Source organism: Acanthopagrus latus, chromosome 11, assembly GCF_904848185.1.
Source record: "Acanthopagrus latus isolate v.2019 chromosome 11, fAcaLat1.1, whole genome shotgun sequence".
NCBI classification, from domain to species: domain Eukaryota; kingdom Metazoa; phylum Chordata; class Actinopteri; order Spariformes; family Sparidae; genus Acanthopagrus; species Acanthopagrus latus.
In genome coordinates, this window is record NC_051049.1 from 22,849,514 (window position 1) to 22,874,004 (window position 24,491).

Sequence of the window (24,491 nt, forward strand, 5' to 3'; positions counted from 1 at the left end):
CTTTAAGCAGTTTTTTATCATATTTGATTAGTGATTCTATACATGTAGTTCTTATGTCCAGGTGACCATTAAAAGTTCTGGCTCTCTCCTTATTCAGACTGGGACAGGGGCCAGGTCTTGTTAGCACAACATAACTACCCAGGGGTGTTGTCAAGATGGCTGTCAAATAGCAAGATTTGTCTAAAAAGATTTTGATCGGTAGCTATACTAAGCATCCTTTATGTAAACTGAGGCAGGAACACTGGTGCTGGTTTGAGTGGGACTGGATATGATGGTTTACACCATGCGACGGTCCACATGTAGAACTTGGCAATACCATTTCCACCCTGCAAGATATCTCTAAAGCCCAGCTCGCGAGTGGACGTACCTTTTCCTCCTTTAGGCTTTGTACTCTTCCCTGCTTGCCTATCATCCCTTTATCACAGTCATCCTCCTGCACGCACTCGGGGGGAAATGACCAGAAAATGTGCACACAAGTTTTCCTTTCTCAGGTGTTTATGATGAAAGGGTCTATAGGAACCAAAAACATGTTTTCCTAAACTGAACCGAGAATTAAGTTGTCTAAACCTAACCAAAGAGTGACAGAATACTTAAAAAGAAAGGGGAAAAAAATAAGTGGACATAAGGTGATCACTATAATAACATGTTCCAAAGGGACAAATTAAGCTTGGTTTCTTAGGTGAGAGTCATAAATAATTCATTCAGCCACGGCTTGCTCCCTCTTGCGAGCTCTAGGCAGGCACCACACCTCGCCTCAACCAAACACTCAGGAGAGAACTCGTCTTACACAGACAGACGATCTCCTGTTGCATGTGTCAAAGGGAAAATCCTGTTAATGTTTGGAACTGATTTGTTTTTGTTTGTATGGAAGTTCCAAATAGCAGAAGAAAATAATCAATCAGATGAAGTATGGCAGGATCCACTGGCTTTACAGACCATTTACTATGTCCTGATATAAAATGACATACATGCAATATATCATTTTATCATACCATGGTAGAAGATTTAGGCCAAATCACTCATCTCTATTTGGGCCTGAACTGATGCTCATGTAATATGTATACAATACACTAAAATACATAACATTCATCATGCTATGAAATAAATTCATTGTTCTGTGACTGTTCAGTTATTTTCCGATGGCGGACATGTGGGTGAAGCTGAAGCAACAAGCACTCATCAACATTATGTGTGATCGTCTCAAACAAAACACCTCTAAAAATAGAGACTTTCATGTCTCAAAAGAACAATATTAGTCAAAATCACCACCAAGACACCCATTAGAGGAGGTGAAATTACCTATTAAGACTCGTTGTTGGGAAAATGTGCCGTTTTTCATGTGGGAAGCCCTTCCTGTCACTCCCATGCTGTCAGGAACTGACATGAAGAGCGGCGTCCTACACAAAAGCCTCACTTTTGCATTCAGCCGTCACAGCTGCTGCTTGGTCCAACCTGTCCGCTGCTTCTCTTTGTCCATTTCTCCATTTCACTTTCAAGTCATGGAGGAGCAGGTTAATCTGATCTTTGAAAGGACAGAACCAGTGGGAGCAGGTGGCTTGCCCTGAGACAGACTGATTCTGCTGTCAGCCAGTGTGACCCCACCTCCCTCCCCCACCCACTCGTCCCTGCTTGGCTTTGGCCCTGAAGCCACGGGGCTCAGATTGGAGGTTATTTTCCCCACTGAGCAGTCACTCCTCACATATAAACAGAGTCTGGCGGACATTGGGTCAAAGCATAACTCAAGAGTATCTATTTTTGCTTGAGCTGGGCGAAGAACACATAACATAAATTAAAATGTGTGCAAGTGAAGTTGGCGCCTCATTTAACTGCAGTCTGCACTTGTGTTAACGTGGCTGTAAATCCCAGCCTTCAGGTAAACTACAAAGAGGATAACACAACCTGAAATAATAACTGTACGCGGGTGTTAAACACTGCTCAAATCCGTCTTTCCATCATCATCCATTTTCAACATGTTACAGCACTTTGTCCACAGTGTGGCTTTGCATTAATGTCAGAAAATTACACTATAATGTAGAGATATATGGAGACTGGCAGAGAAGCTCTCAGACATTAAAAGCTAAATGGCCTCTTGTAGTCATTTGTACTCCTACACCAAGGCGCCATTGAAAGCATAATGCATATCAGCAGGCTGGATGTGGAAAGGCTAATGTCCTCTGTGCTTTCTATTACACACATTTTGTTACTGATTTTAAACTATCAAAGGCATGAGGTGATGAGTCCCAGCTTCAAAAGTGGCACTGCATAAACACAGATTTGAAATGCCTTTGTAATGGCTTTATCTAAAATATGGGTAATATAATATAGAAAATATAAAGGTTTAGAACTGGTTTGAATAAACAGTTTGGACCTGTAACTGAAATATATAGAGCTCGATGTGACCAAACTATGCTGAAAAGATAGACTGAACATCTTGAGTAAAAACTGGAACATGACAAATATTTAACATGACATTATGTTAAAGCAACATTGCACTTGCTTGATGTTGTATTAGCAAAGTTGTCAACTCGCTAGTTGAGGTTCAGTCGATAACATGTTACTGTCAGTTTTGTGCAGCGCTTGTGCAACTTTGAAATCAACAAACAAATCGCATAAAATGACAATTTCTCCATCATGTTGCTTCAACATTTGTGGCTAATGCAGAAACATACATTAATTATTCAATTGAAATATATTTTATTACATACATTTGCAAGTAAACACATGCTAACACACACAATGGCTGCTGATCAGACAAAAAATCTTGCATAAATATTGTCTCTTGCAACTTGTGTGATTTCACAGAACTAAAGCGATTAATTCATTAATGACATGATAACTGCAAGACTAACTGTACGCATAAATAACGGCAGCCATGCATAAAGTTCACAAATGTCCCTGAGTCATGATGCAGATGATTTCAGAACAATGATTTTGACAGGAGGACTTGATTAATGGTTAAAAACTTTAAAATCCTGACATTTCTGGCCCTTTTATACTTCCTATCCTGACAGAATGACAGATCCCATTGTTCACCACAGGTAGAATAAAAACCCTGAAACAATTAATGAAAATAAACCACTGACCCAAGGAAGGATTAATGGGTTCATGCTATTAACTCAGACTCTGTCGTCAGCATCTCCTAACAGGAACTGAAGTCCATAAGTCAGAGTTATGAGCAGTCTTTACAGTCAGGTCACCATTTGCTGGATTTATTGTGAGCTTTGTTGTTCCTGGGTAACAAAGTGGAACTTGGCGCGGCTTCCTCTGGTCAGACCTCTCTCATTACGGAGTTGTTTACCCCCACTGAGCTGCCACAGACTCTGACGGGTGAGGTCAGGTATTTCCAATTTGACAGAAACTGCACTTCTGACACTGATGTCCAATTGTTCAAAAACGTTGCCTGTCTTTCTACCCATCAGTCCCATTACAGAGTAATCTCTCCCCCATCTTCACTTCACAGTGTGGCTGCTGAACGTCAAGGATCCAGAAATCTAGTAAACAAGGTGCAGACAGAACCTGACTGAACCCCTCCATCTGCCCTATTCCATACCAACACACACACACACACACACACACACACACACACACACACACACACATACATACACAGTCAATAATGGCAGCAGTTGTGAAAAGCAGGCACATACAGCTTTAAATCTAGCGCTGTAAGAGACAGTCAGGAGGAGGAGGAATAACAAGGCAGGGAGTAAAGATATTGTCTTTTTGGAAACATAATGGCGCTTAGAATGAAGCTGTACAGTGGCCACCTCACCTCAGCACTGCTCACACACACTCATTATTAGCCTTTTATCCAATTAGTCTACTGCACGTTCCTTCTGTACTTGTCCAGTTGATGCATTTCACCCTCTTTCTAGGTTACTCCTGAACCTTTTATCCCATCAGTGCAATTCCAGCTCACTCTCAAAGCATTCCACCGATCACAATCGTCCTGTACGCAGTTATTACAGTCTTTCAGTAGCATATGTTGCATTCATATTTGCACAATCTAACATCACTGTGTGTTGTTCCTGGGATCATCATAATTAATGTTGTTGCAGGACAATCATCGAAACGGATCACATTTTTGTAATGTCACAGCTTTGCTACATAGAGAAGGAAGGAACAATATGCACACGGGAGAAGTTAGCTTTTAAAACATGTTTACAGGTGCAATATGTAAAAACTGGCCACCTGTCAAATACACAACTGTACCTAACGGTAGTTGCTGTTAGCTAATTAGCTCAGTCAGCCATGCAGCTAGCAGTTCTATTAGCTGACTCTGCTCAGAGGCTCAAACCCGGGGGGAGTGCTGTTGGAGTTTAGATTGCTAGCAAAGGAACAGGAGCACCATAAGGAGGAGGTTTTCAGGCCTGGTACAAGGGGGACCAAGCAAGGAATGCTGGTGGGAAGGAGCCACATTATGTGATCCACAACCACAACCGGGCAAGTGGGCAATGGAACTGAGCTCCACAAGTAACAAAGTTCTGACACACTTCACCTTCAGCTGTGAAAGGGTCTATTTAAACCCAAACCAAGTTTTACCTTACCTAACCAAGTCATTTTGGTTGCCAGAACCTGACCAAGTCATTGTTCCCTAAACCTCAAAAAAAAGAAAACATGGTTGAAATAATGATTAGTAAACAGTAGGCAATAATAATAATAATAATAATAATAATAATAATAATAATAATAATAATAATAATAATAATAATAATATGATTCAAACAGGATACTAATCCCTGTCTTATGTCAGAAACCTACACCCAGCCAACTCATCCACAACAGCTCGCTCCAGCTGCAGACTTTGTCACTGTTTCCTGAGTAGAGATGATGGCCGTGGAGCAACATGTAATATAATGTTCAAGCACCAACACCAACACTGTGACTTACGATACACCACACACAGATTTTGAACGCATGCTCTTACTAATATCCTGATATAGATTTAAATCAAATCACCCAGCTCTACTACACACCACAACCCTCTCTACCATCAGCAAGGATTTCAACTGACTGAGCATTAGCAGGTATGGTGCATCATGAGCCAAGCTCATCATCTCACCTATATAAAGTCACCTTCAGGTTTGAGCTGCCGCCAAATTATGTCATGAAATGTCAAAAGTTAAACAGCCCCTACGTATTAGTCTGCCCTAATCATACAAACAGTAGTCAGTCAAACAGGTGTATCATGGATGCCTGCAGGATAATATCAGCACAAACATCTGCAAAACTTGGAGGTGACTAATTCTACGGTAAACAGCTAAATAAAAACAGCGTGTGTGTGTGTGTGTGTGTGTGTGTGTGTGTGTGTGTGTGTGTGTGTGTGTGTGTGTGTGTGTGTGTGTGTGTGAGCACGCAGGCACATAAGTGATGAAGGTGAGGAAGGCTGCTAACTGTTAGAGATTTCATGAACATCTGCTACTGACACACACATACACACATCACAGCATGTAAAGCGAGGGGAGGAAGTGGGTGGAACGAGAGCAGCTCTGGCACACGCTGCTTTGTGACATTTACATGTATTCGTGTTTGGCCGTACATATGCAAACACAACTGCACACACATGCTGCCCATCGTTCAAAAAGAAACATAAACACATGCACAGACACATCTTGCATAAGTGTTGTGTTTTTCTGCTAAACTCTGAATAATTCAAGAACTTTGCAGAAGTCCTTGGAAGCTAACCTTCTCCCCCACACACACACACACACACTACCCATATTTATTTTACCCTCCAGTGCATCTGCAAAAATGTTTTTACACTACGTGCTTGGATTTAATTAAACATCACTTTCATTCTTCTTGAAACTCCAAGTGGAGTTTGGTGTGCGCATTAGGGGAAGGGGCAAAGTTCTTGCTCAACTTGGGCTCAACTCCAACAAAACATTTTTTATTTTCAAGCGTCAATATTCCCTAACACTGATTATCCACATTTAAGGTCTGTTTACTGTTTTTCTGAAGAACGGTACAAATGTGAAAAATTGTACAAAGTCTTTTGGGGCTCCGGAGGAATCTGCAGGAAGTCTTGGTTGTCAGCGTTGGAGACAGCAGTCTGAAAATGTAAAGAAATCTGGAGTTGTGGAGTCGCCTGCTCAAAGTCACATTAGCTGCCACTGGAAGAACAATCTTCAACTTGAACTATCAGCAGCTGACTTGTGGATAATTTCGGCATCAAGCTATGACAGGGAAGAAGAATGAATGATATGTAACTGCAATATCCCTGTTTCTCTGTAACTGCGCATTGTGGGTCCAACAATCTTATAGAAGAAACAGCCAAAATAGAAGTTGTTTGGTTAACGTGCTATCTTTAGACCAATGTCCATACTGGACCAAACACCACAGTACAACCACATATGGACACTTCTTCATGGCATCATCCATCAGCCCAACCCTATTTGGTACGATATAAGTATCTATCATTCCAATGCATCAGATACATATCAGCATTTCATGTTTCCATCTCACTTGCAAGCCGTCACAGGTTTTAAACATGAATCAGGCTGCCACACCACACAGTTGCATTTGTGCCTTCTCAGCCAGCAAAAGATCTCGACTGAATCTTTGAGTTCTTGGTTATTTAGGAAATGTTTTTCAAAAGGATTTGGCAATTCAGTAAAATGCTCCTGATGGCACTTCAGCAAATCCTATTGATTTGATAGAATGCTATAGTCGAAGAGCCATTAATGTCTCCTGTGTGAGAAGTCCCACATCCCCATTGCGCTTTCAACTAAATGCCTCCACCAGCTTCTTTCTATTCTCTTTTCATCACATCCTTCTTTCACCCCTTCATCCTTTCCTCTCCTCTCAACCAACTCTTCAGTCTTCCCGTCTCTCCTCTTTCTCGCTGCCCTCTTCTCTCCGCTATTCCCATCCCCCAGCTCCCTCTCTGAGATGAAGACTGTCAGCAGGGCCATATATCTGACACAGTGCACCCATGGACTCCACACACACATCCAATATGCGATATAGTGTTCACTAATGGGGTAGTGGGTATGAGGGGAATGGAAGATGGAGTCGGCTGGGCGTTGTAGAGTCCATCAGACAGGTTATATAAGACACTTGACAAGGAGTTTCCGTCGTCATAAATCTATAACCCTATGGAAGATAATGTAATGGCAACAGCGGCTCTGTGGATTCCTGTACATGCAGGACAAAACAGGGGTAGCTATAGGTTTTAAACTCTGCGGACTAACAGGAAATACAATCAAAACCAGCTGTGTAGTGATGTCGATTAATGTGGCAACTGAGCAATTTCATTACTGATTAATCATGACTATTCTGTGAATTAACTCAAATTCTTCTTCTTCAAAAAAAAAAAGTATTCTCATCACAGCCTCCTTAGGTAAAATGTTCAAATTGCTCTTTTTCATTCAGCCAAACTGTGGAGAAACCGAGAATACTCAATTTGCATTTAAATAAAAATGGAGAACTCCTTATATTTGAGAGGCTGGAGCGAGAACATTTTTTTTTTTTGCATTTCCGTGTGATAAAGACTTTGATGAGTCATTATAAAGGTCCTGCATCCTTCCCTTTGTATCTTCCTGTCGATTGCGTTGAAGCACTGATGCTGATATGCGGTCATTAGCTCAGGCTACAGATCCTGTGGTTCAACATGTAATTACCTCAGCTTAACAGAAAACAGTGAAGGACGCAGCAAGAGGAGCATTTTAAAACCACCGCACGCACGCAGCTATGATTTATGTGGTTAGTGAAGGTTACAGTAGTTTGGAGTGCTCTGTTTTGGTTTAAGAGCTTCATTTCTGGCAGATCGCTGAGATAACTCCACATGTAAGAGACGCAGCCTGAGCTAATTCGGTTCAACAGCATCGCGACCAGAACGACTTCTTTAAATGGATAAACTCATGTGTCGTGTTCAGCAGACTTCAGGCTTCATGCAGCTCTGCTCCGCTCGGGCTCACTAAACATATCACGCTCGTTCTGGCACATGAATAATGTGGAAAAAGAGAGGGAGAGAAATTCCACTTCTGTTGCTTCGCCTAATCCAAGTGACTTTACCTCTCCCTCCCCCCCTCTCTCTCTCTCTCTATTCTCCTGCTCATTTCACACACACACAGACACCATGCAGTCGCACTCTTTCACAGTCTCTCTCTCTCTCTCTCTCTCTCTCTCTCACACACACACACACACACACACACTGCTGGTTCTCCTTGGCACTGTGCCTCTTTCTAAGAATGTTCGGTGCTACAACCCTGAAGGAATACACCATCAGCGCCTTCCACGCACTGCTCGTGAAGGCTTGCATGCTGACACAAGTGATGAATGGCGCTTAGACGGAGAGACCAAACGGCCCTTGAAGTTCTAAACAGTGAAGTCCCTGTGTGTCCGTCTCTGACAGGAAACACACACAAAGTTCTTGCGTGTACAATAAACATGAAAGATGAGTTTAGCCTCTGCTTCGCTGAAGGAATCCGATTAAAACAAACTGTTTACAACACGTAGAGTCAGAACTCATAAAAAACACAACAATCTGAGCGAGCTGAGGTAGCTGTACCTCTTGATTACACTGCTGAAACAATATTTGGGACATCAACATTTCAATTTTGTATTTTCTTCCAAGCACTGAGTTTAGCAAACGAGCTGATTACGATGTCCAATATTAAAATTTATGCTGCAAAAAGTTAAGAAGGATTTAAAAAGGAAAAGAAAAAGGAGAATCACAACAGATGCTTCCTGACAACTGCAAACGAAATGTGCATAACAATGCACAGCTCCAGTGAAACCATCCAGTGATGTGTAGCTGAATTTAAATGTGGATAAACTATAACATCAACATTAACAGGAAAAAATCTGTTTTCTGACTTGAACAATCCCTTAAAATACACATGATTCTGATGTTAATACGGTTGCAGGGATTAGTTATGGGAAAACCTGAGTGACAGATCTGCACCTCTATTTTTCGTGGAAAACAACAGACTTGCAAGCGCCAGGCAGCTTTTGCAAAAACTCATTAAGACAGACAAGAACTTATTTTGGGATACAGAGGGACATTTATAAGTCGATTCAGATGAATCATATTACAGTTTTGTGATTGTGGTTTGTTTACATCACTAATTACATAAGTGTATTAATCATCGGCTGTTTAATAACCAGCTTTAATGCAACTTTATACAGTCTGTGAGCATTTTTGGTCAAACAGTTCGTCTTATTCAGCTTTTGAATATGTCAAACGAGTTTTTCCTCACATCATGTTGACAGCATGCAAAGTTACATGGTGTTTAACAAACGTCACTGTAAGCCAACTCCCATAAAACATCTGATATGTATTCAAATAAACTATAAACCTAAAGTTCCTTATAAGGACGCTGCTTTTAAAACTACCGTCGAGCGTCAGACACCTCAGCAGCACACTGTCACGTACTGGGAGCTGCGACTTCTGAGCGCTTCATACGCGTAAAACCTGAAAAACTAACTTCACGGCGCTACTTTTCGCTCCAGTTTTTTTTTTTTTTTTTATCTTGCGGGAACTAACCTGGTTGGTGGTGTCGGGCGGCAGGTTCTTAATGAGGATTTTCCTCCTGTTGCTCAGCTCCTGGCGAGTTTTGGCCAGCCTCCTCTCGATCTCCTCCGGCTCCAGGTCCGGCAGGTCGCGGAGGCTAATCCCCGAGTCGGAGGGCTGCGCTGCCGCCGCCTCCTCATCCTCCGGCTGCCGGCTCTCGGGGCTGTCCATCTCCGGGGAAAGTGCGCTCTCCCCGGCTAGAGAAGAGTGAACGCTCGGCGGCTGGATGGATGAGGCTGCCGCCATCTTGGGTAGCTGAGTGAAAAGTGTGTATGTGTGTGTGTGTGTGTGTGAGAGAGAGAGAGAGAGAGAGAGAGAGAGAGAGAGAGAGAGAGAGAGAGAGAGAGAGAGAGCAGGTGGGAGGTGTGATAGTGGCAGAGAGATAAAGCGAGAGAAAGAGAGAAAGGTAACACATCCCGGATGAAATGCAGAAAATAGATTATTTATTTGTTGAATCACTCATTTATTTCTTTAGGCTGCTCATTTATCCATACATCCGCCTTCTTTATAATCAAGTGACTTGATCTGATCCGTAACTTTGTGAGAGCACCTTTTTTGGTTTTGTTCAGTCTGTTTTTATCTCCATCTTGATCTGGTTTAAAAAAGCAGCTCAGTGAAAGCTCAGAGAGCAGGACTGTGTCCCGTCACATAAGTCATGTGTGTAGTTTGAGGTGAAGGGTGCAGCAGGTGGTGCCGAGCAGGTGAAGCTGCTCCTTCAAATGGGCAGCGTGGTGCTCCTCGCATGTCAGCCTGCACTGAGGACTCCTGGCGACCCCAGCTGTCTGCTGGATGCATAGAAGCCTATTACGATCGGCCAAAATCACCGTAAGACCATCAAATACAGTTTGGTGCGTGTGTGTGTGTGTGTGTGTGTGTGTGTGTGTGTGTGTGTGTGTGTGAAGGCAGTTTGCAGCCTTTGTTTGATTTCTGCCTGGCATCATCCCACTTAACCCACTTAAATCCTGTAATCTCGAGATTTTAGGCAAAAATGAATATATCAGGAGCCACATGTTGATTCTGGCAAGTGTTTTCTGCTCTGTAAAGATGTACAGCTAAGTGGTAAATACACATGCAGCCTTAAGCGGATGTGTGCAAAGACAAACTGCTCTTATTTTTGCTCTGCAGCCCAATTAACACATTTCCTCTTTTGGTCCAACAGAGAGAGAGAGAGAGAGAGAGAGAGAGAGAGAGAGAGAGAGAGGCATTCATTGGAGAATATCTCTATACCAGCACAGTTTTCTTGTTCCCAGTGTGTATAATGTGACCATGAATGGCTGTGTGCCTTCCCTCCTCTCTTCCCAAGTCATCCAGCGAATGCCAAACTAGCAGCCAACCAAGCCCGCCCGCCTGCCCGCCTGCCTGCCTGCCCACCGTGGGTGGAAAGCTGCTCCTGGCAAACACAAAGCGAACAGAGCTCCCTGCTGAGTCCTCACAATGCCTATGTAGCTTCCGCAGGCTGCATGAGTCGCTGAGAGATGCACTCGCTGGATACTCGCACTCGCAAGATGCATTCACACTCACGTAGGCCCACAAACATGTCACCGAGAACACATCAACCCACTGAGGAAATATTTAGAGCACGATTGTGCCGAGGCCTGTAAGAGATGGTGAAATCAACCCTCCATCATCCAACCTCCGTGTTCTCTCTCTCTCGCCATCTGTGTGAAGCGTTTCTTGGCAGATCGGGGTCCAGACAATCACAGTTGTCGGTGGGTGAAAATGATCTCACATTGCCAAGTGGCTGAACAACCGGTGTAACTGATACCCGCCGACTGTATGAACGCTTCAGTCAAGCGTACGCTCAAGTCCACTCCAGAGGGGGCAGGCCAAAGAAGAGACATTTTATAGAATATAAATATAGAATACAGATGAACAAATGAAATCGAGTGCACGTACTTATGCATCAGTTTGATTTAATTTGGTTTCACAAGTCACAAACTGTAACATTACATTTCGATTGACACGGTTGTTGAACTGGACTGCATAGTATCGAGAGGTGTTCCTAATATTTGGTCTACGCCATTTACATACGTGAGAGTGGCAAAATAACAGAAGAACCTTTGAACCTTTTATGCTCTCCAGTACAACACCACCACCCACAGCTCTACTACCATAGTGATAAACATAAAGTAGATTATTAGCCTCCTGACAGTGTCAACACAAAAACTAAAAAAAATGTTAACAGTGTTTCTAATGAAGTGGTTTGTGAGTGTATTTAATCTCCAAAAGGAGACGACACCAGCTCACAATAGGTTGATTCATTAATTAGGTAACCAATGATAGCGCTGCAACTAGTGATTATTGTTGTCAATTAATCCAACAGTTGTGTTATCAATGAATTTATTAGTTGTCTATATATGTTGATCATTGTTTCCCAAAGCCCAAGGTGACGTCCTCAAATGTCTGGTTTGCCTAAAATCCAAAGATGTTCAGTGAACTGCCACAGAGGTGTAAAGAAAACACAAAATATTCACATTTATGAAGCTGGAATTTTGACCTTTTTCTCTTAGAAAAAGACTTAAACTGACTAATAAATTACCAAAATAATTGAGAACTGTTTGTCACACCAAACAGTCTCCAGCTTTTAAAACATGCAGAGTTGCTACTTTACTGCAAATGAACTGTATTTTGGCAACCACTCAAAGCACTTTACAACACAGGCCATGTAGACTGCAGGGGTCAGGAATCGAGCCATTGACCCCTTAGATTGGTGGAGCCACAGCCACCTCACACCGCTGAGTCAGACTGCCGTTGGATGGACAAAACAACACATCTGAGGATGCCCTCTTTGGCTCTGGGAAATGGGAATGGGCACTGTTTTCTGAAAATGTATAGAAAAACCTATTATTTGAGTAATCAAGGAAACAAATTGTTAGATGCACCCCGAATGGACAGTTTAGGTCTGAACCTCCTGCTGCAAGACTGCAAGACTCTTGAGCAGCAGGTTGATTTCTACCCTCATATACTCATTCATGTGCTTACAAACTGTCCTCTTTCAAAATAAGGGAGAAGGGAGAGGAGCTCCTGACAAGCATCCATCCTCAATGCAAGACAGTGTTTTATGTCCAGTTGGAATCAGCAAAAACAAAAATACACAAACTTTAATGAGAATTCACGTTCTGATCGTACTGCGGCTCATATAATAGTCCATGCATGCTGACAGATTGGGGGACATGAATCATTGAGCAGTGGTTCACTTAAAAGACAGCGAGGACTTGCCTGTCACTTGCACAGGATGATTTTGTAGACGCATGAATCACTCCACTAAGTGCAAAACAACGTTTCCATGAGAGAACAATTAATTTGTTCTCCTAGTCCCCCTGGCACGAACGCATACCAGCACGGTATTAGAGACACACGCACAGAAACACACAAACACAAACACACACACACACACACACACAACACATGTACACACATGCATTAACTCATATCAGCCTACAGCCACCTCGCACAGTTACATAAACTGTGTTTCAAAGTGTTGTACCTATGTGCGAGTCAAACCTCATCATAATGGGCTATGCTTCACAAGCCAAGGCAAAAAAAATAAAAAAATATAAAAAGAGATGTTAGTCCCTCTCCATCTAAAACACAAGAGCCTTGCTGGTGCATCAGCGTGTCAGCCAGTGATTCACAGCCTTTTGGAGTGGGTGGGAGTAGAGAAGAGGAGAAGAAAGCGGGAAAACGCTTGCCGGCGCTCGCTGGGACTGAGAGTGTGAGGGCGTGGGTGGGCAGAGTGGCTGAACGGGCAAAGCAGGCACCTGGGATGAGCTCAGTAGGCGTGAGGACGGGAGGGGAGGAGAGGGATGAGGGAGGGAGGGAGAGAGTGGGGGAGGGAAGGGGTGAACCCTAAATGGCAAAGCGGTTCATCGTGCGTGGGAGTTGACGGTGAGCACATACACGTGTGTTTCCTGTATGATTGTGCAGCGTGGTTATGGACTGCTCACCCTGCAATCTTGTGTCGAGCGCAGGGGGAGATGTGAAAATGGACTGTAGGCTCTCCCTACATTTATGAGCCGGTGCTGCGCTCTCATAAATTATCTCAGATGCGGTCTGATGGCGTGGCTTCCTTCCTCTTGAAGCATAGAAGAGACTAAGGGACATGTGACCTACTAAAAACAGCTGACCTGAAGCCACAGGGACAGTATGCGCAAGAGTTCCCTGTCCAATTCATGTCCTAATTACAGAAGTCATAAGCATACCAGTGCGTCAGGGAAACTACTTTCATGTGGCCAGCGTGAGTCAGTAATGAGAAAGTTGTATCTATTTTAATGCAAGTACTCCCTGTGTATGTGTACTTTGCAAAACATTTTTTTATGTCTTCGTCCATCTAAAAAGACTCAATTGGATTTTTCACAATGTTCACTCTTGAGGAGAACATTTTCATCAAATCCTCTTAGCGACAAGGTTCAAGTTGTACTGTCAGTTGTTCCACATGTTCTTAGCATAACCCACATGATAGTACAGACAGCACTGCCTGTCGAAGGGATTTGGAAGTCCTATAAATTGCTTGCATGCAAGACTTAAGATGATTACACTGCTAAGATGCGTTTGGGAAACTGGGACTCCGGACTGTACAAAATATGCTGCTGGTGCATGTCTGCTGTACCAGTTGGCAGAGCAAAGACTGACTGAAATGACCCGAGGGTGCTTGGACACCGAGCTTGGTGCTCTAATTCACAGCGTTTCCTTGGCAGGGAGCAGCAGGCAGCTTGAGAGAAAGAGGGAGAGGTACAATGGAAAGAGACAGAGACAGGGCCATGTAGGGCAGGTATGAATGAATGCCGACAAACCGCTAAGGTTTATGGGACATGATGACGGGCGGGCAGACAGAGACGTGGGGAAAGAGCTTGTCCTTCTCTCCTTCAGCTCTCAACAGTGCTGAACTACTTCCCAGCTGATGCTTTGTAAATTAGCCCGGTGTGCCCCTCTCTATTTTTCACCCTCCACCTCAAGGAGAAACAGTTTTCCTAGCTGCACTCTATGACCTTCAGAATTGTAGAACATTTCCAGAAACCACATATGCTTACGTGTTCTATTCATTTAAAGAAATCATGCCATCTCAAAAGATGAGATTAGATTAAAGGATCAAAGAAGACTGGCCTTGCAAATTCATAGAAGCTCCGTCTGAAAATCTGCACTTAAATCTTCTTTACATGCCACAAACAGTCTGTGTCTATTTCTGTGCTTGAATAACAAATTTATGAGCTGCACTGATCGCTACGACTGTGACGATCTGAGCACAACTCTCTCCTGTCTGTTTAGGAATTGTGAAATAGAGTTAACAACTGAATAATGAGGTACATTTATGTGGTGAACCTCATGTAAACAATAACCCACTAAAGCTCGGCACATACTGTATTCCTGCAGCACAGTTATTAATGTTTCCCAGTGCTGAATTGGACAATAAAAATGTAGGCCCACAGCCCTGTAATGCTTGGTCAGAGTGAAACCAGAAAAGTTAATCAACGTATTCTTTTATCGCAAACAAATTATCTAAAAAGACAAACCAACAATATGTTTGTTGGACTATTTATACTTTCAGAGCCTGTGCCAAAATATTTGTTCCAACTGAAGATGCTAATCTTTAAAAACGGGTCACAATTATGTACCATCTCATCTTCTCCCCTCTCTCTGCTATGTGCACTTCTATATGAGGTTGACACAGTGGCTGGCCTTTGTAGTTTTCTTTGGAAGCAATTGTTAAACGGTGAAAAAAGTCATGTCATGTCATTATCCGTAACCGCTTATGCCTTTCCATGGGGTCACGGAGTGTTGCTGCTGGAGCCAATCCCAGCCTTGTCTCAGGGCGAGGGCAGGGTACTCCCTGGACAAGTCACCAGCTCATCGCAGGCCCTCACTGAGGGGCAATGGGGGGTTCAGTATCTTGCTCAAAGACACTTCGACATGCAGCTCAGCCTTGCCCTGAGCCGGGATTTGAACTAGTGACCTTTCGATCACTAGTCGACCTGCTCTACCCGCTGAGCTACAGCCCTAACCCTAACCTGGACGACTAGCATAGTAGCTAGCTTGGTTAGCAATAAACAGAACTAGCAAATCACAAATGAACATTCGAAAAAAACAGCAAAAATAATAAGATTTAAAAGAAGATATAGAAAATGCCATTTGGGGGAGCAGACTTAAATAAAGGCTGCCAATCAACAGTTAACAAAAGGCTTAATATAAAACTATCAAACTGCCTGAGAACATAGTCAGTAGTGGTTGCTATAAGCAACTGAATGTTCAACTGAAACCAAATGCTGGTGGTAAAACAAATCATTTCCTGTAAAAGACATTAGATAATGGCAAAAATGAAAAAAGAGGTGAGATATATCAGGCTTTTACTGGACGATCTACACCAGTTAGTTAGCCGTGCAGCTATCGGTTCAATTAGCTAACTCTGCTTGGACTCAGAGCACAGACAGTGTTGGTGCTGTTCACACCAACAGCACATGAGGTTTGGGCTGCCGGCAGGAGGGGGTTTTGATGACGGAGTACAGTACAGAGGTGATTTACAGCAACTCTCACCACGACTCTGACTTCGGGGACAATAATCTTATGGTGGGTCGAGGTGGGAACAGGTGAGGGCAGGTGAGAAGCCAGAGGGAGGCCAGGCGTGAACAAGTACCAAACTTCTGGGGCCTAAACTCTGCTGTCGTACTCTCGTGAGGAAGAAAATGGTATTATGAGACAGAAGCTAGTCGGTTAGCACGATAACACCGGTAGACATCTTTGCAACACAACACAGACGTCTTTGACCTGACATTCTAACTGTTGTTTCTTCACATTCAGTCGACAATATTAACTCATTTTGTTCAGTGTGTTAAACTTGAATTCTTACATATTGCACCTTTAAGAGATAGTAAATGGGTTGACAAGGCGAAAGTGATGTCAGTTTTAACATCAAATCGAAACATTTTTTTTCTTTCTAAAAAGTAGAAAGAAGACCAAAATAAAGCAAAGCAAAGTGGTCTGTTGTCTCAGAACGATGTCATCTCTCCATCTGTGGTTGTTTCCCAGCTCCCCCAGGAAACACTGTATCTACAGAAAGGCCTCATAAATAACTGATAGGGTCTTCCCAGGCAGTATGTACCACTATTCTTCCCCCACCCACAAATGGCATGACCTACTACCGACAGCATGAAACACATTGAAGAACACGCTCCTCTTGTGGAGCTAAGTGAGTAATGAACATTTTACCCTGAAATGCCCCTTTTCCTGTCGATAGATCGATAGATATAGATATATAATATATAATATATGAATTCATTTTTACCCATCAAGTACACTTCCAACAGGGTGGACACTGGCATCTATGGATCTTACTATTAAAAAAAAAAAAGGTCTCCTACTACTGGGTCAGACACATATCCCAGTTAGACACAGAAGCAGACACTTACACATGTAAAAATACTCCCCTCCAAACAAGGCCAAAAGCCTCTGAAGAGCAGCGTCTCAGAGTGTAGGTGTCCTAAATGTCCCTGCGTGAACCAGAGAGAAAAATGCACGCGAGAGACATCAGGCGATGTTACTCTGCTGTCAGTGAGTGTGAACTGCAGACCAAATATGAAAACAACACACACGAAATCCCCCGCATGTAATCTCCCTGGCTTGCTGCGTGTGAGGCAGTGTGTGGGTGACCTGTGCTGTGACCTCTGACAGTGAGGACGACAGACAATAAAAAACAACATAATGAGCAGCTTTAGGGCCTTTACCTGTACAGTGAAAGTTTTTATTTATTTATTTATTTTTTAACCTATAATGACTGTATGAAGTGAGATCAGTTACAACTAGTTTCTGGAGTCTGTGTGTGTATGTGTTCACCTCAAATGGTTTGCAGCTCTGCATAATTCCGTATTTTGTACCAGATATTGTCTTTTGTTTGTCTGACATATATTTTTGGGAAACAGTATTCAGTTTTACTGTGCTACTTTAGGTCAAATGTGAATAGCTAGCCTACGCCTGTTGTAGTTCATGTTATCTAACAAGGAAAGGGGTCAAATTGGGACTGTGAAAACGCACAGTCACTTTAAGCCAACCGCACCATCAGCACTGGAACAAATGTCATGTGCGAGACTGATGTTGGTTAGCTGGTGAGCAAACCCCAACATCTTGCGGGGGCTAATTAAGAAGCTAAAGAGTGTAGAAAGATAATGTACTGTAAATGTTGTGTCTCATGAGCTGCCTGAGCTAAAAGGAGAGTGAATATAGGACTTACATTCATCAAGTGACCAGAGACGGGACTCCCAGTTATATATTCTCCAGCCAATTTTTGGCTAACACGTTAGCCAAACTGACCTCTTAACACAGTTAGTGCCAGTATGTCCGTTTTCTTATGTGCCCCAGGTTTTTTCTTTCTTTTTAAAACCAAGGAAAAATACATAATTATAGCTTTACAGGTTAAATCAACACTGGATACCTGCACATACTTTACACAACACTTTGTCTCAAAGCAGGAAAAGCACAAGTGTAGCTAATAACGTTGATGATGGCTCCATTCCATTCCAGTGTCCTTTGCAGTGTCGGTGAGGAAACACTGATTCTGATACAGATCCAATACCTGCGCATTTGAAAACTTAAATTAGAATAGGCTATATATAAAATGATTTCAAAAATATTACAGGTTCAATAAAAATACTGTTATTAAACGTGTGGATGGATACGATTGTTGCAGAGATGTGGGAACACGCCATTGTGACTTGACTGAGTTCCACTCAAGTCACTGTTCTGATGATGTGCAACTTTACTTGACAGTAGAGAAATGACTTGAGACATGATGACTCGAATAACTTGTTACTTGATGTTTTTGCTTGAATTTTCCATGCGTTTATAATAGTGGTTATAGGTTATAGTGATTGAGAATTCATTTATAAATGAATATATAGGTTGTGTTTTTGTTTGATGTTATTTGTCTAACTGAATAACAATAATAATCATCCAATTTCAATTCACTGTTATACTTTTTGAACAGGTTAAGATAACTTGGCCAATAATATGATTTCTAGGTGGGAGAGAGTAGGTACAGAGGAGTTGTATATTTGGAAGTGTTGGTATAGTCTGGCTGACTCATTTACCCTTCATATGACTCCATTTGTTGGTTTGTGCAAATGGATTCTGTAGCCCCAACCAGTAAAACCCCAAGAGCAAGTCCTGGGTAAATTAAACAAACCGGGTCAACCCCTTCTGTGAAAGTCTGACAACTTGTCTATTGGGTGTACAATATGCTGCTGGGAAACAGCAGGGTTCTGTGATGGGACTATAAAATAAGGTGGTATAGCACTTCAGGCTGTGTTGGAGGTTTTTCTGATACACCTGCACCTTTAATGCTATGACAACTATGTTTACATCTCTGCAGTGACCTGAAGTGCACATTACTATTAAATGTAAACCCCCAATGAGCTTTGCAGCAGCAGTTTGATGCACAGCATCAGTGCAGAATCACCATTCAAAAATGACAAAAATGACAGTGAATAAAAGACAGTTTAAGTGTAAAATGGACTTTATCACATTCACATTGCAATAAATCTCAATCTGATAACTTTATATGATACATGAGGGGGGTTGATGTACACATGTTCCTTCAGTATATTAATTAATGCAATTCAGAGTGTTCTGTATACACACACACACACACGCACACACACACACATTGACATACACACATATACCTGTTTACAACAGCTGGTAAATACTGTTTCAAAGTTCTCCAGAAAAAAAAGACTTTTACCAACAAACTCAACTTGGAGAAAAAAAAAAAAAAAAAAATCTGCCTTAACACACACACATTGAAAAAGTACTCACTAGACTGCATTTGATTTTTTAAAAATTGCCCTGAAATGCTACAAGACTGCTTCGATGTGGAACTGAACCAAAATGATGCACCACGTGGAGGGGAAACAGGAAACCTTTGATTTGTTTGTGCTACAGATGACTGCAGGTAAAGAAATCTTCCAGCAGAAAAAACGGTCTGATTGCATAACGATGATGATAAATCTGAATCCACTGCAGTGGTGTCGTTTTGGTCATTACTGAAAATAACGGTTGCAGTACTGTTTGTTTTAAAAATCCAAAAATGGTTCGTGGAGAAATAAGTTTCCTTTAATGTTGTGAAGACACGAGATAAATCTTTAAAAAACTAGAAGTCTCTCAAAAAAAGTGTGTATTAGTTTTTCCAAGTACTGACTTCCATCCAATATGGACCTAAAAAAAATAAAAAATAAATCATGTGAACAAACAAAACATCCAAGGCATCAGAAATATAGTGAGACACCATGAACAGACAATTCAAAAATATCAACCCAAAAATCTGAGCATCATGTCTTAGCAACATAAAAAAATATGGAGTGTACAGGACATTAATAGCTATGGTTGATTCTGTATTTACACTTCATAAAGAAAAAAAAAAAAACAATAAAACAATTTTTGCACCCAGAAATAAATGGATGCCACACGGAAGTGAACAATCAGACGCACGCAGCATGGATCGGGTCGAGCGACTCTTCATCAGAATAAAAATAAGTGGATTTCTCGATCATAATAATTTCACCTATAATTCTCTAATACTATCTTTAAAAAAAATACAATAATGCATTCAATGAAAATGTTCCAGGTGGATAATCATTCTTTCTTCACACTCTCTCTATCACTCTCATACACACACACACACATATACACACATTACAGTTAAAGGGTAACTCCACCAATGTTCACAGTAAAGTGTGTTTACAGTTCCTGAAGAGTACTACTGTATATGTAGAGAAAGTAGTAGTAGCTCCAGAGGAGGCCGCATGTGATCTGATAAATTGTCTCCTACTGATGTCAATCCGTTGCTAAGTTGCACTGTGGGTAATGTAGGCACCATCTTTTGAAAAGGAAGAAAGAAGAAGTGGGATAAAAAAGATGTTATTTCTGCTTGTATCAATTCTGATCATTTGTTTTTAGGAGTTTAGGTGGTACAGGAGGACAAATCCTGGTGCTGACATTTCCCACAATGCAACGTAACCACAAAGTGCCGTCATTGAAGGCAATTTAACAGATTTACATGCAGCTACCTCCAGGGATGCAAAGAGCCTCGTACTACTTTTTCACAGGAGTACTCCCCCAAGACCTGTAAACACACTTTAATGTGTAAAATTGGTGGAGTTCCCTTTTAAACCAGACACATTGGTAGAAAAAGACATTTTGAGTGGTTAACCACAGAGGAGCCGACAGATGGGTGTAACCTCTGTACAACAACAGCAGCATCTCTCCCTCGCTGACTCTCTTTAATGAGAGGGAGACTCCATCTTGGGGCATCACTGGAAATTCAGCTCATTTTGCACCAAATCCAGCACACAACCACAACATACACACAGTATCAGCTTGGACTCGGAGGCAAAAAGTTGGGGTAAAAATGTCTCAGATTACGAGGACAGCTTTCAGTCTTTGAGAATCTCCCAGGACCTCTGTGAGGGCCAGCAATTATCCTCACACACCAAATCCCCAGCAGGGCCTAAAGCTGGAAATGTGTTGCTGGTGTTAGTCTCTCTCTTCCCTCCTCCATCCCCAGGAGGCCGCCTCTGTGTCCAGAGTGAGGACGTTCTGCACAGCAATCCTTACAAGAACACACAGACCTGAGTGATCAGAACCGTGACAACTCCGTCCAGACTGCTCCGACACAGGATGCGATTAAGGCTCATCTTTTTTTTCTTTTTTTTTTTACCGATAATCACCGAAAGACACCTGGATTTCTTTTAGAAGGAGCAAATCTGATTTTGACTTTGATTTTAAGGTCTCTGCTCAGCCAACAGTGTTTCCTGCTTGAAGAAGAAACGCTGTATACACTATATGATAAAAACTCTCTGACAGACAAGATAGCTCTGGTGGTAGAAAATGAAGAAAAAAATGGAAAGAAAATGAGCTGCTGATTATGCACCCAAGTCCTTCCTACTTAAACTCTTAAAATTTTAAACAAACACAAGCAGTCACAGACTTTACGGAAACAAAAAAAAATGAAAATAATGAGCCCTACATGTGACGCATTAGTTACAGGAAGTTGGTCGGTGTGTTTCATTTACTTTAACTACTTTCTTATTTGTGTTAGCTGCAGCTGCTTGCCTGAAAATCTACCTCTTTTAATAAATAGTAGAAAAATAATCTTTTCTTCTTTGAAGTGTGTCTTTCAACATTTATGCGACTGCTTTGAAGTTCGCAGACACTCGTGAAAATGTCCAAATATCTTCCCAAACCCATGATGTGTAAGGCCAGCAACTACTTTCAGAGAAACTGCAGAGTCTCAATCGGCAGAACCATACAGAGTAAAGCTCTGACAGAATCCATGATAGAATCCAACATTAGACTGCGGTCTGTGTGGAAATACAGTACAGCACTCCTCATCAGAGACCTCGCAAATGTATGAAGGGCTCGTTTCCCCTCGTGCCCCTCACCATAAGTGGGCTTTAAGAGGAAATGAGTTGTGTGAAGGTTGGGATGAAGCCCCGAAGCTAAAAGGGGTCCACTCAGCATCTAGATTAGTTAATTGATTATCCTCCGGCCCTATAACGTGTTTGCTCCGGCCTTCCGCATGGAAATGAAGATGTTTGTCCTCTCGCAATGCTGATGGGTTCCAGTTTTATCCTGTCTTCAATGAATCGGCTCAGTTTGCTCCCAAAGGTTGATGTGTGCTCTTACAAAAGTTCCTTTAGGAAACAAACAAAATAATCCCATTAGATTTTTTTTTTTTTTTTTGGCCCAGTTCAGGCAATTCTGGTAAAAAAAAAAAAAAAAACTGAGTACACCTGCCAGATTTTGGACTGGGTTTGGAAAAAAAAAAACGGTTGAGATGGAGATGTTGGCACAATGAGACCATGAGGCTAATACCCATTTTAAGCTAAACATCCGTTCATGGCGGAGGTCCCAGCCGTGACGCTGTGGGTTTCGAGTCCAGCTGGGGCTTCTCCCTCCCTACGTCCATACTCACAGTACCTATGGTGTGCTCTCTAATCCAGCACAAATGTTTGGTTTTTTTTTTTAAAAATAGTCTTTGATTAAAAAAAGTGTCTTCCCTGGCAGGAGGGTGAATGTCTGCGCCAGAGATCAGCACTCTGCGTCCACACTGTGCACGGTGACCGCAGCCTGCAGGTGGTGCGAGTGTGTGTGCAGCGGGTGGTGGTGTGTGTGCGTGTGCCGGTAGGGGTGAAACTTGTGGCTGAGCAATGCAGCCGTCTGAGGAGGCGTGTCCAGGTCGAGGTCGTCATCGTGGTTGCCGACGTCGACGCCGGCTGAGAGCGGGTCGTTGTTTCCGGGCGGATTCTCGCTGTCCTCCTGCGGACTCATGGTGCTGTAGCCTGGAGACAAAAAAAAAAAAAAAACATGTAGAGGTTTGTATCACTGCACTCTCTGTCACTCTTTCAACTCCTTTGTCCAAGATAAATCACTGAAGTGATACAATATGTAACTTCTGCTGCTGGGGGCAAAACAAAACACATGAAGTGTACAGAGCACTGTGTGGAGGGCCTGGCAGAGCAGGGAGCTGAAGCCTCTGCTCCGCTGCTTACACCTGCAGTCACTGTGGGTTCTGCTCTGATCAAGAGTTGTTTACCGACGGGAGGAGAGCTACTTGTAAAGTTATGAGATTAAAAAGTGAATTTATCTTCACTCCTGTTTATCAACCTGACTGCAGCAGCTATGAGCAGAGCCTACCTAAAAAAATAATAAAATGTCCTCATGTTTAATGTATTTCTATGTCCCAGCAAAGCACTTTGAATGCCTTGTGTCTGAATGGTTCTGTATGAATAAAATCATCAACACTTCCTTGTTAATGCTGGAAGTAGGTAAAGATTATTAAATGTTGAATCCTTCAGTTTATATAATGTTAAAGAAGAGAGTATAAGATAAGTAAAATACAAAACAAAATACAGAAAAAATGCCCTCACAGCTTCATATTTAAGAGGCTGGAACCAGTGACAGTTTTGCATTGAGGCTTGATAAAACCCTTCATCCATTAAGAGTATATTAACTATGGCTTGAAAGTTGAATCAAAAGAAAGTGATTATAGAAACATCTTAATAGTCAAGCTTTATCCAAACTAAACTGTGAACAAAACATTCTTGATTTACAGATTTCCACTTTCCACTGCCTACACCAACAGTGAAAGTGAAAAATGGAAGTGCGACATAATACAAAATCATTTTATACACTGTAACTGAGGTGTTAAAGCAAAGCAAAGAACTGGACTGTTGTGTCAGTACAGCATCGCTGCGGAACATTTGAAAGAAACAGGATGACACCATGAGAGAAACTGCTCAGCAAATGACGCCTTCCAGTCATACACGTTCAACACAGAGACATTCTTGTGAATACAGGCTAACACAATGTTGCTGAAAGCGGTCCAGGCTCTGTGATGGCACATCGACAATATCCCTACTGGGCATTTTTGCTCCTCCTTTTCAGCTTTCTCATAGATATTGGAAAAAAAGGAGAGCATGCATATTTATGACCACGTCCCTACACATTCTGCACATAAGTTTAGCCCGAGGAGACAGAAACATAAGCCAACACGGCAGTTTGGATACATTGCTAAGTGGAGCAGTGGGAGGGCAGTACTGCTGGCATAGAGAAAAGGAATTACTGGGTCAGAGAATAAATCAATAACATGAACATAAAGAGACTAATATATTATGATATTCTACTGTTGAAACACAATTTTAAATGTATACAGGGCCAGATTTCCCTTCCGGCTTGTGATGATTAAATACTGGGTTCATTCACTTAATGTATTCACTTGAACCCAAGTTCGACATAAACCATCACCTACTGTGTGGGCCTGGTCACCTGCAGGGCCATGAAATCCATATGAACACACGGTCTGAATATAAAAAAAACATTTGGGTGTAAATAGGCTAATTTTCTTTAATTCCTTGAGTGCCGTCTTCTTCATATTTTGAAGTGACACCAGCAAAGCGCTTCACGACGGGAACATCAATCTGTTATTACA

At 42.1% G+C, this 24,491-nt stretch overlaps 2 protein-coding genes across 2 annotated transcripts in view; both read right to left on the reverse strand.

Moving 5' to 3' along the window:
- The window catches only part of raver2 (ribonucleoprotein, PTB-binding 2), an 87,360-nt gene extending 77,564 nt beyond the window's left edge, over nucleotides 1-9,796 (reverse strand). The window contains exon 1 of the mRNA XM_037113620.1: nucleotides 9,491-9,796. Within this exon, the coding sequence (XP_036969515.1) occupies nucleotides 9,491-9,763 (273 nt within the window). The 5' untranslated portion in view covers nucleotides 9,764-9,796. The remainder of the gene's footprint in view (nucleotides 1-9,490) is intronic.
- Nucleotides 9,797-18,998: 9,202 nt separating this feature from the next.
- cachd1 (cache domain containing 1) overlaps nucleotides 18,999-24,491 on the reverse strand; it is an 89,990-nt gene continuing 84,497 nt past the window's right edge. The window contains exon 27 of the mRNA XM_037115612.1: nucleotides 18,999-22,842. Coding sequence (XP_036971507.1) covers nucleotides 22,592-22,842 — 251 coding nt within the window. The 3' untranslated portion in view covers nucleotides 18,999-22,591. The remainder of the gene's footprint in view (nucleotides 22,843-24,491) is intronic.